General features: G+C 46.5%; 1 protein-coding gene across 4 annotated transcripts in view; it reads left to right on the plus strand.

The window, feature by feature from the left end:
- The window catches only part of RAD51B (DNA repair (Rad51) family protein), a 55,538-nt gene that overhangs the window by 32,930 nt on the left and 7,211 nt on the right, over positions 1 to 15,397 (plus strand). For 3 of the 4 annotated variants that reach the window (XR_015543322.1, XR_015543320.1, XR_015543321.1), the window contains 6 exons: positions 10,604 to 10,659; positions 10,766 to 10,846; positions 10,961 to 11,026; positions 13,877 to 13,974; positions 14,083 to 14,208; positions 14,389 to 14,749. Coding sequence is in view for 1 of the 4 variants with exons in the window: in XM_087395625.1 (XP_087251751.1) it covers positions 10,604 to 10,659; positions 10,766 to 10,846; positions 10,961 to 11,026; positions 13,877 to 13,974; positions 14,083 to 14,208; positions 14,389 to 14,540 (579 nt within the window). In the remaining 3 variants the exon portion in view is untranslated. Of the gene's footprint in view, positions 1 to 10,603; positions 10,660 to 10,765; positions 10,847 to 10,960; positions 11,027 to 13,876; positions 13,975 to 14,082; positions 14,209 to 14,388; positions 14,755 to 15,397 lie in introns of those variants that run through there. The other variant, XM_087395625.1, reaches the window with a different exon arrangement.

Genomic DNA, 15,397 nt, shown 5'->3' on the forward strand with positions numbered 1-15,397 from the left:
GTGCTTTGTTTTTCTTGGGATGCTAATTTGGGGATTAACAAAATGTACGTTGGTGTGTAGCTTTAGCTGGCTGTCATGACTTGAGTACCCAGTAACTCCCAAAATGAGTATGTTCCATTGACTATATCTGTACGCAGTCCTCAAATACTACCTATGTTATGAATTTAACTCTGTTCAGTTATTAGCTGAGGACAGCTAAAAACTAAGCAAGAGGGAATGCCATGACATAAGTAAGCAGTAATTCCCAAGTGAGTATGCTTATCAATGGGATTAGTCAAGAGAAGAATGTTGGTTCAGACTGACTAACCCTGAGTGTCAAGTGTTGATGCATAAATCTTGGACGTGAGATGCTTGATCATAATGCCCTCTAGTTTTATGGGCTCATGGGATCCTTATGGATCGGGATAATGGTGTTAAGAGCTGATGTGTGAGAAAAACTGGTGTAAACCGCTTCGCTAAATAGTTTGTTAAGATCGGGTTTAGGATGCTAAGTCCATGTGCAATGTACTCAGTCCTACTCATTTGGGTATTGCTCTGCTGTCAATGCCTTTGTGAAGGTAATTTAGGGTTAATAAATCCTCTTTGATGACCACTTCTTGTTTGGTCTCTGTCTCAATGGGAAGGTGATGCTTGGTATCGAATCAGAGTTGACGGCACAAGGCCTTCCACTTATCATCAAACTGGCTATTGCAAGGGACTGATCAAATGTAGGTGGTATGCGCGTGGATTTGGTAATGTGTAGGAAAGACTAGAGAGTGGCATCATGAGGGGAGTGGTTAATTAGGGTGGGTCTATCCTCTAGTATGAGGGTATCATCAATATCAACAAGCATAGTAGAGAAGTAGACAACATATCCGGGAGCTAATTTGTGATCGAAGTGAATCTCTTGATAGGTGGCGTATGTGTGACGCGATGTTCTTGGTGACGGGAATGGATGGACAAGCTTAAAAACAACTAGGTATGGCCAGCTCTAGGTGTAGGCTCACGTAAGCAAAAGGATGCACAAGAGAGGAGCAAGAAGTGGAAGCCATCACATCAACTAGTATAATAAAAATGAAAGTACAAAGTACTATAAAAGAGAACCCTAGGACCTAGTGTCCTAGTGGTAGCACTAGTACTAGGTGTCATAAGACACTAAAAGTACTAGGTGACCTAAGTGCCAATAATTAAAGCTACATGGCACATACCAGGGCCCAGAGGGCATCAATACGACCGGGAGAAGATGGCCTACAAACCCCCCTCCATGGTATGGGCTGAAGTATTCTGGAAACATCTCAGAATACCTGGTATTTTCTGGTCATGGTGGCACATGTTCATCCAAAAGGAGATAGCCACTTATGAATGTGCAAGGTATGCTAGATCATGTGACAAAGTGAACCACGTGTAAAGCCTGTCGAAAGACATTGAACTTGGGACGAGGAAGTGCCTTTGTAAACATATCTGCCATGTTGTCCTTTGTGGGAAGGTAGGACAACTCTATGTCTCCTGTTGACAACCGCTCTCCAACATAATGATAGTGAACTTCAATGTGCTTGGTACGCGCATAAAACACTGGATTACGTGCAATGGCCAAAGCACTCTAGCTATCAGTGTAGACCATAGTGGAGGATGTCTGGTGAATACCAAGATCTGTAAGTAACGGCCGAAGCTAGACACACTCTACTGTAGCGGTGAAGGCTGCCCTGTACTTAGCCTCATAGCTGGATGTAGCAACTGTTGGTTGCTTCTTGCTGAGCCAAGAGATACATGAACTGCCAAGCAAAAAATAGTTGCTGGTATGTGACACTCTAGTGTCGGAACAACCTGCCCAGTCACTATCCGTGTAAGCATGCATGGTAAGTGAACCCTGATCACCATAGAAGAGGGCTAAATCTTGAGTGCCTCTGAGATATCTGAAGACTCTCTTCACTGCCTGCCAATGCTGTGAACTGGGCATGTGCATGAACCTGCTGAGCTGGGATACTGCATACTGTAAGTCAGGTCTGGTGTGGCATAAGTAAATGAGACATCCGATAGCCTGGTGGCAAAGAGTGATATCACATGGTGGGCTCCCATCATGAGCTGAAAATTTGAAGCCATGGTCCGTTGGAGTAGAGATTGGCTTGCAATCCTCAAACTATAAATGATCAAGGAGCTGTCCAATATATACATGGACTGTGACATCATGATACCCCCCTCAACATGAGCAAATTGAATGCCCAAATAATAGTGCAGCTGTCCCATGTCTGACATTTCAAAAGCTTGCTGCAAATCAGCCTTGAAAGCTGCAATAAGCTGAGTATCAGGGCCGTGATCAGCATGTCATCCACATATAAAATCAGCACTAAAAAATCAGATCCTACTCCCACGGACATAAAGAGTGGGCTCTATGGGGCTATTCTAAAAACCAAGGGACAGTAAGTCAAGAGACCCAAAAACTCTCATGTGTGAAAGTGAAGGCTTCCTGCTTTTCCATGCTTCATAAGGTGTAACAGTCCTCAATGCCCTTGTAGGTGATCTATTCAGCACATAGTTGGCACACATCATTGCATCAAGCCAAAATTTATTGGGCAAGGACTTGGCCCTAAGCATGCATTTGGCCATCTCCATAGTGGATCTGTTCTTCCTTTCAGGAACATGATTATGCTGAGGAGTGTAAGGAGTAGTGCATGAGTGTACAATGTCCCGTGAAGATAAAAATGCATCAAACTCCTTTGACATATACTCTCCCCCTATCACGGGGGTGTGAAATTCTAAGTACTTTAATGTACTAGAAGACCGTGACAACTTTGGTTTTAAAAGTCCAAGCGTGGGCTTAGTAATGTGTAATTAAGTGCGGCATGGTGCCTAGCACATAAGCGTAATTAATCCCTAGGTCCAAAGCCATTCCAAGGAATTAAAAGAGTGGTTGTTGGAAAATGATGACGTGGCATTTTTAATGGGCCCCCTAGAGGGCCATGTACCTTCAGTGGCCCCCCTAGAGTTCCAGGTGGCTCTAGTGCCTTCTACATGCTCCTTTGCCATTCCTAGACCTTCCTGGGCCTTCTAAACTTCACATGTGTGGTTTTCTCTCTCATCTTCTCCCTTTGTTGAGATTTTGGACTGGTTTTCCAGCCTCCTTCAGCTGAATTCCGTTTTTCTTCATAACTCATCACCCGTTTGGATTCCTTGACTCTCGTTTGGATTCCTCGACTTCCATTTGGCCCGATGGCTTCCCCTCTGCCTCCCCTTCCTCGACTTCCGTTTGGCCCAATGGCTTTTCCTCTGCCTCCCCTTCGCAGAGTGATATGCTTTTCCCTCCGTGCGTTTGGTAGAACGGGCAGAGCTGAGCACCGCATGGAATTGGTATTCAGAAGGTGATTGGGTTTTGCTGCGTTTTTTTTTTTCCCCAAAAAAGAGACTTCTATTAAGTTAGAAAGAAACTCGCTAGAGCAAGCTCTGAGCGGAAATACAACATCATGAAATCATGAGGATAAATAAAACCCCCTCAAAGTGAGGTGGAAAACAACCAAGGCTGAGGCTAAAAGTGCCACCTCAACCGTGTAGGAGTCTCAGAGAAGAAAGGAGAATCCTTTCATTCCCTGAAGAAAGAAGCCCTCCTAGCTGAGGCTGCACGGGAGTCTACCTGTGTACTCATCCATACGGCCATCAAAGTATGTACGGTGTCTGTCCAAATACTAGCCAAAGTGTGCGAGGGATGAACCTGAGTACCCTCCATAGCCTCTGTGTATCTGGCTCTCCAGATATGCCAGGATGCTATGCTCGCTAAAATCTGCCAAGAAGTATCCACAGAGGCATGTACATCTGTAAAAGGAAGGTGTGGTACCACATCCAACGAATATGACTCAATCTTGTGACGTCGAACCAAAATGGCCCGAGAGGAGTCAAGTCTCTCATAGAATACTTGAGGCCCTGTAAGAGAAAGCCAAGCCACTGAGCCCCATGTCATAAAGAATGGGGGGTGGGCAAGGTGATTGAAAATCCTGGCTACCCCCATCCAAATCATCCTCGCCTGTCTGCAATCCCATAAACAATGCTGAATAGTCTCCGAAGCAGAGAGGCAACGAGGGCAAGTAGGGTCGGCTCCGAACCTGGATCTCCAAAGGTTCACTACAATCCCACCATGGATAGAAAGCCAAAAGACGAGAGTGATCTTTCTATTCCTGTGGGATTTCCAGAGTCTCCTTCAGAAACACCTCTGCAGATCCGTAGTGATATCAAATGTCTCCCAATGAGGAACTCTGGAAAGTCTCCAACCTCTACTACTGAGCTGAAATCTCTTGGCATTACTGAGCGTGTAACGAAAGAAGAGGATGCTCTTCTCTTGATGCCCTGCGTCAATCCACTCCCACTCTCCAGGGTCCCACTGCAAATACCTAATGGGAACTCGCCCGTAGAGCCAAAGCCTCCAAGACCCGGTGGAGAGTAGCTAGGGGTCTGGGTCGAGGAACCACTCTGAATCAGATCCCTGCACCAAAAGACCTACAATCCTGATAGGCTGAAAAGCAGACTCAAGCAAGATGTACTCTGTGGATCTGAGCAATCTGCCACCATCCTGCACAGTAAAAACTAAAGCATCCTCCTGTGCATCTTGAAAGGCCAAAACTTGAAGCGGAACACCACCTCTCGTAAAAGTACTTGCCCAAGTGGAGCAAGTGAGTGGCATATCATCTGTGTCTACCCACTCCTCTGGAAGGGCTGCCTCAATCTGCAAGATCCTCCCTGCACTCCCTCTGAGATGTCTTGTCAACTGAGACTTGGTCTCCTCTGGAAGCTTGCGGAAAGCTTTCCAAGACCCCAAAGATGATGCAGGTCCCCTCTCCCACTTGGACCACTGCATGTAGAGTGAGGCACCAAGTGGTCTGCCATGATCATCTAAAATATTGTCATTCCACATGATGGGTTGCCTATCAATCTCTTCACGAGAGGAAGGAGGAATCCTCCGAAGAGTGCTTCTGAAACTGGCCCATGCTTTCAGAATGGCAACCATGGGAGACGAAGGTGATTTGAGGTGTGCTGTGGTGAAGATCCACCTAATACTGCTCATCCAGTCTCCTTCTGAAGAAGCTGTGCACCTTTGTATGTTGCTAATAAGAAAGGCCTTCCACGGTTCCTGCCCTGGCATAAGTCCTCGCACCACCATCTTGCATAGTAAAGCCGTGCAGTGTAATTCTGGATCAATAATTTTGAGACCCCCTTCCTGTGTAGGGAGGATGAGGGTCTCCCTAGCCACCCTGGCTAAGGTATCTGCTGTGCCATCAAGCCCACTCTAAAGAAAATTTCTGCTTGGTCTCCTGAGCTGAGTGATGCAGTCCCTAGAATAGCACCAGCAAGAACAAACAAACCAGACCGTGGCTAAGAGGACCTGGTTGACCACCACAACTCTAGAGGCAAGATCCAGCTTGGCTGAGCTCCAAAAAAGGAGCTTCCTCCTGATGCTCTTCAACACGGGAGCAAACTGCTGCGTGGAAGAAATATCCAAGCCGACTTGGCAGCCCAAATACCTGACAGGCACACTCCTCTGAACCCAAGTGAATCCTATGTCAAGCCCCCAAACTCTAGTGTCCTCATCATTGATCCAAAAGCCATTGGATTTATGCCAATTTATCTGCGCCCCCGCCGCCAGGCAAAATAAATCCAATGCTGTCCTCAAAGAAGTGAGCGTCTGTGGAGTGGCATCCAAGTGAACTGCTGTGTCATCTGTCAACTCACTATCAAGTAACTCCTCTTCCCTTCTAATGGGAAGTCTCAGCCCAAAGATGTCAGCTTGAGATCTAACATAGATACTCATAGCTTCAGCCACGAAGAAAAAAAGGAAACGAGCAAAGGGGCATCCCTGATGGACTGATCTGGAAATCTGAAATCTCTCACCCCTTACCCTACCAATAAGTACCTGGCTGTGGGCTGATCTGTACAAGGAGGAAACACCTCTGATCCAAGCATCAGTAAAGCCAAAACGTAGAAGGGTGCCCTCCAAAAAACCCCAATCTACCCTGTCATAAGCTTTCTCAAAATCCAAAAGTAGAATGGCTAGATTCTAGCCTTCTTCCTCTAAATTTCTTGACCTACCCACTCATGTGTGAGGTAGGCTCTTGTCTCTCTGCACTCGTTGTCGAACCAAGGGTTTTGAGGCATCTTCCGATCTTGGATCTGCATAGATCGGCGGGTCGTAGGAAAGGATATGGTGGCGGCATTAAGACCAGGGTGTCAGAGGCGCGGGCGACGTCTATATCATCTCCAAGTAGGGCCAGGAGCTCCCTAGCTAGGTGACTCACATACATTGGGTCAAGGGCACAGTCAAAGTGGATCTGAGTGCGTGCGGGCATGGGACTTGCTCTCTCTGTGGCTGGCATGGTGGTAGAGATATGAAAGACGGAGTATGAGTGGTCAGCTTCGAGGGGGGGGGGTATGGCAAAGTCGTGTATCAGTGAGACAAGTCTAGTGGGCCTAGCAGATAATCTACTGTACTAGACCCACCACCATGTGGAAGCAAGTGAGTCTTCCAGAGGATGAGACCATTATAGATGATTAGGTCATGGATAGCGCCCAACTCAAGTAGATGTTGTCCAGGATATGTTGTCCATATCCTGTCACCTGTGGGGCATGTGCAGAGTGCCTAAGTATCCCGAGCTCAGCTACATCGAGACGATGTGTGGATCTCTGCCATCTGTGAAGTCAAGCAGGCACACCTGTCTATTTCCTATCTGTGCATTGAAGTCCCCAAGTAGGAGGATGTCTCCTAGTATGGAGAACTCCATGATGTCATCATGGATCATCTCATACAGGCTGTGTCCATCTATAGTGACCTCTCGTGCATAGGATGACGTATCTGGAGGGAAATAGCACACTGCAATGAAGATAGGCAGCCCTTTCTCAGGGCTCTCGTGTCTTAGTGTAGAAGATCAGGTCTCTTTCAGGGTCGGCGGACCAGAGGGTGCCATTGCAATTTGACACCGCTCCTTCAGCTTATTATGTGCTCTCATCTTGTGGGTCTGACACCGTTGTGTGTTGTTCATTGCACCTTCTTCCTGCTCCCCTCTTTCTGCCCTCTCTCGGATGATCACCTTCCCATCTTTGTAGGCTGCCCATTTCCCTTTTGCCTTGCTGCCATAACTCGCACCATCCCCTCCCTCCAGTGCTCTTACTGTAGGGGCATGAGATCATCATCCAAATAGATTGTGGTGCCCTTTAGTGTGGTCCTCATGTCTATGAGGGTGGATCTATCATTTGCTGTCTGGAATTTAATTACCATGAGCCTTATTGGTACATCTGCCTTACCCACTCTCCAAGCTGATTCACAAGTGAGGTTGATGCCCATCTTTTCAAACAAAGCCTTGGCATTTGACATGGGCGTATCCCCCACTGTTAGGCCTCTTAGTTCATAGCCTTGCTGCTGTTATGCCTCTTTTCTTCCTCCAGAGTTACAGAAATGAGCTCTTTTTTGGGTGCTGTTGTGCATTTTTTCAGTACATCCTTCCATGCAAGCATATCTGCCTTCCCCTTCGTGATTTGTTGTGCAAACTCAGCATGTTTCCCCTGCATAGTGGCTTGTAAGGCTGCCATTTCTTTCTTGAGCTGCTCATTCTCCGATTTCAGCTCATCAATGAGATTACATCCCTCTTTTGAGGTCCCCTTTGTGTCCATGAACTGCTTCATTGCTGTTTTATAAGGTTCAGTTCTTCTTGGATAGGTGGCTGAAGCTCCCCTTCCTCCCAATGTGCACCTGCCTTCAACTTCTCATTCTCATCTTTGAGAGTGGTGACTTGGACTTCTAGCATCTCAATTTGGGAGGCAAGGTTTTCTCATCCAGCATTCGAGCTACCTCTTTTGCCCACTTCGTTTGCATTTCCCCTTGCCATTTCTTCATATTTCTTCATATCATCTTGTAATTGAGCACGTAGGTTGGAGAGCTCATCATTCCTGTTTTCCCCTAATTTCTTTTGTATGCATTCAGGCTCCGCATCCTGAAATTTGCACACCTCCTTGATTGTTGATATGCAGCCTTTGATATTCTTGTCTTCTATTTTCTCCGCTTTGGTCCAAATGACACTATACTTGTGCTCCTTTTCGCCTCTTGTTTTCTGGTCCTGCGGGCTGCCCATTGTTCCCATCTGATCCCTTTCTTGATCAGTGCTAATTTGCAGAAGTACAAAAGAGCAGGAATGAAGGGATTCCTCACATATTTACAGTCCCATATGAACTTCAAGCATGCTGGTAACTCTTCCCTTGTCCTTCTTTGTCTTTTTAGTATTGCATTTGCTGTTAGGATCACTTCTTCTGCATTTTCTTGATCTGAGGTTGTCGTTTCTTGATTCTTTTCTGGTCCGGAGCTTGTTTGAACAGAGATAGGGTGCTGGAGTCAAGGTCTAGGGGCTGGAGATAGCCTTTTGAGCTGATGAAGGGCCTGGGGCAGCCCAAACCAACCCACCCGAGATGGTAGACTAGGTAGGGGGGCTTAGGTGCCCTTGTAGCTTGTGAAAGTGGCACAGCAGGTGGCGGGGAGTGGTATGGTAGGTGGCAGGGGTGGCGCAAGTGGAGTGGGTGTTGGCGCTAGAGCCTTGGAGGCCTGATGGCCTGTTGCAGCAGCAAAACAGCAGGAGCAACAGGGTGGCCTGCTAAAAGCCCGCACGGAGGCTAGAGGGCAGCACTCGGGGGTCGTGACAGCAGGTTGGCCTGTTGTAAGCCCATGCAGGGGCTAGAGACCACACGCGGAGGTAGGAGGACAGGCCACGGGGGCTAGAAGAGTAGGCGGGGAGGGAGGGGCTGGCGGCGATGGAGCGAGAGGCTGGCGGGAGGGCCTGGTGGAGGTGGAGGGAGGAGTTGGTGGAGATGAAGGGAGAGGCTGGCAGGGCTGGTGGGAGGGCTTGGCGGAGATGGAGGGAGGGGCTGGCAGAGAGAGAGAGAGAGAGAGATTTTATTAAAAGTTTTCGGAAGACCAAACGGTCTATGAGACTAAAAACAAATTGATACAATGAGATTTAGGGTGGAGCCACTAAATGGGCATCAATACCCATGAAGAATAGAAAATGAAAACCAAAAGTCGTGAACATAACGGCATCGGTATTAGAAACATAACTCTCTGGGCTCTCGAAGTGGGAGCGAGCAGGGAAATCAACTCTGGAAGGGGGGCGTTGACGTGCGAAGGTGATGTGGTGGCATGTAATTGTGTGAAGAACCAGATTTCTCAAGAATGCAAATGTGTGCAATGCATGCAATATTTGAGAGATTTGACATCATACACACCTTAGCAATCTGAGAAACTACCTTCCTATCATTTCAAAACACTATATGTCATCCAGATCATTTTGAGCCTACTCCAACTATTATTGGGCATCAATATTCATAGCAATCAGTATACCTCTCGGTTGAGAGCACCTAAGGAGATCATCACTACTCAAGGCACTCATTTTATGAACGAGTTGATAGAAAATTTAGTTGAGTGACTCTCGATTGTGCATCGACCTGTGACAACACATGATCCCCAGGCCAAGGCCCAATGGGCAAGTTGGAAGCACGGATAAGATATTGGGATCGATCTTGCAGAAAAAAGCAAATGCCCAGATTAGGGATTGGGACCAAAAGGTTCTCCAAGTAGTATGGGCGTGCAACTTGACGTACATTAAGGTACAAGGTACTCCCCTTACTGGCTGGTCTATGGGTGCAAATGCATTCTGCCTATTGAACAAAAATTCTGGCACTCATAACAGCACTGGAACATAATTAAACACTCTAGCTAAAAGGAAGTCATCTTACTTGAGTCATACCTGTCTTGAAGTTTCACCTACAATAGGAGTGGTAAGCATACAAAGGAACCAAAAGAGCTGTCACGAGAATTTGGAGGTCCAACCAAGGCACCATGTGATTTGAATTGGAGTACAGAAAACAAGGAAAAGTTTATTACATGGCTATTTAGAATTGAACATTGGAGCGGTAATATTGAATTGGTAATATTGATGATAGAAGATCAACAAGTAGGTCTGCTTTGCATAACAATTATTGTGCAGTGCAATAAGAAGCAACCAATATCTGGTTTATCTTCCATGAAGTCTACATACAAGGCATTCTTCAGTGAATGTATGAAATACATCTGGTTACTATGGTTGTTGAATGATTTTGGGGAGCCACAAGAGACAATGTATTCTAGTGACAACAAGAATGGTATCAATTTCTCCCAAGAGCCCTCTGTCTCATGCTGGCGTGCACACATCTAAACGTGTCATCAATTTGTGCAAGAGAGATTCATGACGCATATTTTATGTAGTGGTGGGATCTTCCATGTGGCCTGTGCTACTTAATTTCTTCTCTTCTTTTTTCTGCTGTGCTTGGTTGTAATCGTTTCAAGTTGAGTTTTTAATTTCCTTTTTAATCTATTGTTGGAAACGTTATTTTTAATTGTCACTCCCAAATCCTGTTTAGCCTTACTGCTTTCAGTCATTAGAGGCTTCTTGCTATCATTCGGTCTTCTTTTGCATTGTATTTCTTTACTTGGGTTCATCACTTTCTTTTGTTAGGGATGTTCGGCTTCTGATTTAAACCTCTGAAAGGTTTGCTCTTGAGAAATAATAATTATTATTTTTGTTTTACCCACGACTAAGTCCACCTTTCTCCTTTCTTTTGTGTGCAGCTCGCTACTCGTGTGCTGGTGTACCATCCTCATACCTTGGAAGACTTCATGTCAAGGTGGAGAATGTGAAAAACTCTAAAATGAGTTACATGTGGCGTTGTACTTAGTGCAGATAATATGTGGCTTTAGGCTATGCTAATCTGCATTTTGGCATGCATTCAGTATTGAAGGACTAGAGGAAGTACTTATTGAAAGTCAAGTCAAACTATTGATCGTTGACAGTGTTGCTGCACTCATGCAAAGGTACAAGTCCTTGCCCTTTGGACTTCTGTACTGCAAGAATCCTTACAGCTTCATATACCATTTTTATGTCTCTTCACTGCAGTGTTTTTTTGTTGTTCCCGTGTTCTCAAGCAGCGAGTCTGTAAGGGAAGAACTGTCTCGAAAACAGAATTTATTGGGACATCAGGCAGCAACATTGAAGTGAGTTGCTTCGACTTGCAGAATGTGATTGTTAAGTGTGATCATGAAGGTTCCAACTGAGTACAGCTGTGAATACTTGCTTTATTGCTTCATGGAACTCATTCCCCATTACTATCCATCCATTAGTAGGTGGGAAAAAAGAGAGCACAAGATACAGGGATGAATGTGAGTGAGTTACTACAGCGGTTATGCATTGTTAAGCAATTATGTTTGACAGATAAAGAAATATACTGTGGAGAATTGATGGTATTAGCTTTTGTCTTGTGATGTACCTTACACGTGTAAGACGTTAGCTGGGTGGACTTTTGCAGTGTCATAACGGTCAGAAGTACATGAAAATAAAATTTCACGCCTGTCCTGATGAATTTTGATGGCCATCGATGTCCTAAAGAAATTATTTGTTTTAATAGACTATGCATTTTTATGGGTAAATAGGGAGTGAAAAGCTATGCCAAAAAGGTGTCTCTTCTAAAGGGATCTTGGTCTTGGAATTACATGTGTGTTCCAGGAGGGATCTTGGTCTTGGAATTACATGTGTGTTCCAGGAGGGATTGTGGGGCTGTTCTAGGCTCGTATGGGCCTCTTTGCTGCTGGGTGGCAGCCCTCTTGAGGCGCCGTGGTTAGGCCAGATAGGGGGGCCTGTGTGGCCACCCTTTGGGGCAGCAGACCCGACCTGTTGGTCACATTACCAGGCCCCAGCATGCGGGTGCATAGCAAAGGTGGACCAACCTACTGATCGGCCACCTAGGCTAGGTGTTCAGCTCCTATTTAGCCCCTTTTATGCAGACCTGGGTGGCCCATCTATGGCAGGGGTGGGTCCTCTAGAGGCATGCCACTCAGCCCATGTAGGGAAGCTGGTCGGCCTGTTGTACCAGCCGATTGGAGGAGGTGTAGAGCCTATATATAGCCCCCCCCAAACTTGCTGTAGTATCTCATTTTGGAGGCTTTGACCAGCAGTGCAGAGGGCTTTTCCCTGAGATCCCTTGCAGTCTCTCTCTCTCTCCTTTCAGTTCAGTTTATGTGTAGTTTGCGCTCTCTTTTTTTCAGTTTCCGTTGCACTTCTCACATGCTATCAGAGCCAAAGGTAGGCTAGTTCATTATGGCTTCTTTGAATTCATCGTAGCATAATTGTCGCATTCGTGAAATTATGACATCCCCACAAACATCCATAATGATGCCCCCACCCCATTAGCGTCAATGGAATAGTGAATATACAGATCATCATCACACGGGCATCATGTGAGTGCTGGCTAGCATCCGAGCCATGTGAACAGGAGGTGCTAGTGCAACATGAGCGATGGCTCCTATGGCTTGATGCTTGTGATGCCTCCGGTGTGGCACACGACTGAGACCGCATGCTCTCAAACCTCTCATTCTCTTGCTCCATCTCCTGCATGATTTGCGCATGCTCATGGGGATCGAGCTTGCAAAGAAACTTTATCTCCAACTGAAAACTTATTCTTTGCAGTTCCTTTACTCCCTTCCATGGGCTGCTTGCCACGTGGATCATGTTCATTGGAACGATCATTAGAACTAGAAGCCACGTAAAATAGATGTGCAACTATTTGCTGAAAGCGTGATCACTCCCACAGGATCCATAACTAAAAGAGGGGAGAAAGGGATAGGAAATTTACACCGAAACTGTGTAAAAACTGTGTTCACCTGTGTAAAATTGTGTAAAAACTGTAATAATATTGAACATTTAAACCTTTGATATGGTTGACCACTATTTTAGCAACAAGCTTGTAGATGATTGACTAGCATAAGTGTAATGGGCCTCCAGTCAGTAAAAGATTCACACCAGCATTTCTTAATAAATAATTTAAGCAACACTTTTTTCCAACTAGCTGCAATTGCTGAGTATAAAGCAATGTAGGTGAAAGTGCATCCCAATACTCGAGGAGTATTGGTCCCATCCGAGCCCAGAGACTTCCATTTGCCACATGACATTATTGCATCTCTCAACTCATTCTCTTGGAACTGTGCCTCAAGCCGCATGGCCTGTTCAAGAGACATAGATGGACATGCATGCCAAAGAAAATCTTGTCTTGTCAACAATACATCTTGCGATGGGAAAGCAGCGTGCCCAAAATGTTTGGATTGTGGCTCACACAAGCATGGGCTAGTTGTGCCCGTGCGATGGTCTAGTTACCATCAACATTTTGAACCCGGCATATGTTTTCACATTGTCTTTTATGATGCAAGCTTTTGAAAAATTCCTTAGATGTGTTAGACGAGCAGCCCTTATCTGGAAAAGCTCTTTGCTTGGCCTTAGGTTCCCATTTTACAATTTTTCTGTGATTATTGCATTGTTAAAGATGCTAGCCTGACATAGATGAGCATCCCTCAAGTGACTAATTTCTGTCGGAACATGACATATGTTTTTGGCCTTGGCAACATCCTCCCTAAGATGGTGCATGTAGTTCTTCCCACATTCAAAGATTCCATACTCCATACGAGTGATAAATGCAGTCCATGCTTATTGCCTGCAAGCAGATCCTAATTTTAGTTCTGGTTTGTTTATTCTGGTCAAAAAGCTATAGGGCCCTTGGTGTTGAATTATTCCTCCCTTTGTATACAAATCCATAAGTCATTTTTATTATTTAATGATGTATTGTTTTCCATTCATGAGAGACTGTTTGTAGTTCAAATATTATTCAAATTTACCTCCTTTGTCGTGTGTATGTTTGAGAGGTGAGAAATCTATGCTCTTAAATTGAGTTGTTTTGTGACCATTTCCAAGCTTTATGTGAATTTGATAATCGATGTCAGTATGCAGGTCATTTGCATATTTAGTGTTGATATTGACTGTGCACAAGAAGCTGAAGCTATATGTTGGTTTGGTTTCAGATATCTGGCTGAGTCATTTCGGATTCCTGTTGTGGTCACAAATCAAGTCAGGGCTAAAGTTGGTAACTCGGGTGCAGAGGCAGGTTTTTCTTTTGAAGGTATCTAATACTGCACAGTACCTTGAACAAAGCTTTGCTGTTCCTTAGGCTGTAAAAAATTGTCAGCAGTAACACCTTGTCAATTCTTGTGTTGTTTTGGTATTCCAGCCACAAACCACAGTGAAGAAGCTGAATTTGTTTTTCAAGAAGATCTTGATCTCCAGCTCACTGCTGCACTTGGAACTAGTTGGGCTCATTCAGTCAACATACGGCTCGTTTTAGAATCTCTTTCAGGTTGAATTACTGGCTTCCTGCATTTTTCTATCTTTAAGACATTTTTAAAGGTCAAGGGAATCACTATTAGAACAGCACATTTGAAAAGGAGGAAAGGTATATGGTGTGTTGAGATTCCTGGTTTCCAATCAGGTACTCACAATCATTTGGTTCTAAAATGTGTGTTTTCGGCTGGCTTAGGGCAACGATTTCTGAAGATAGCCAAATCCCCCATGTCAGCTGTGATTTCATATCCATATAGGGTGACCTCAGCTGGCCTTGAATTAACAGGGTCCGAGGTATACAGAGCAACAAACGAAGTTATGAAAATTCAAAATGATGGTGAGTTTTAGGATGTTGCTAGTGATGTAGATCTTGTATATGTGTGCGCATTATACTTTTTCTGCCTTCACTCCTACACTTGTACATGTGGACATGCTTCACAAATTTCCTGAAATGTATGGTAACTGAAGATGCCAATGAAAGCTTTTGAGGTTCAGGGATGTGTTCATCATGAAATGACACTGTATTGTATATTAAACAACAATGAGGCAGTGAATAGGTTCATGCAAAAGCTTCCTGCAGCTCCTGCGAGCCCTCTCCCTCCCTCCCGCAGCCTCTACCCCCCTAGCTCACCCCCGCCTCGGCCGCCCTCACCCCCTTGCCTCTCCGCCCTCACCCCCTCGCCCTCCGCCTCACCCCCGCCTTGGCCGCCCGCACCCCTTGCCTCTCCGCCCTCACCCCCTCGCCCCTCCGCCTCACCCCGTCCCCTCGCTTCGCCCTCACCCGCCCTCAACCCCCTCGCCTCTCCGCCCTCACCCCCTCGCCCCTCCGCCTTACCCCGCCCCCTCGCTACGCCTCACCCCCCCTCGCCTCTCCGCCTCACCCCGCCCCCTCGCTTCGCCCTCCCCCACCCCCTCGCTTCGCTCTCCCCCGCCCCCCGCTTCACCCCGCCCCCTCGCTTCGCCTGCCCCCCGCCCTTCCGCCCCGCCCCTTCGCCCCTCCCGCCCTTCCGCCCCGCCCCCTCCCGCACCTCCCGCCCCGCCCCGCCCCACCCCACCCCAGCCGTCCCCCGCCCTCGCCTCTTCACCCCACCCGCCCTCCATCCTCAGCCCCCACCCCCGCCACCTCCGCCTCCCGGCCTCCCGCCCTCGTTTCCACCGCCCTCCGCCCTCCAACCTTCCCGCCCTCCGCCTCCGCCCTCGCCTGC

The sequence above is a fragment of the Dipteris shenzhenensis genome, chromosome 24, assembly GCF_047967505.1.
Source record: "Dipteris shenzhenensis isolate YYH24624 ecotype China chromosome 24, Dip_SZ_1.0, whole genome shotgun sequence".
Classification (NCBI taxonomy): domain Eukaryota; kingdom Viridiplantae; phylum Streptophyta; class Polypodiopsida; order Gleicheniales; family Dipteridaceae; genus Dipteris; species Dipteris shenzhenensis.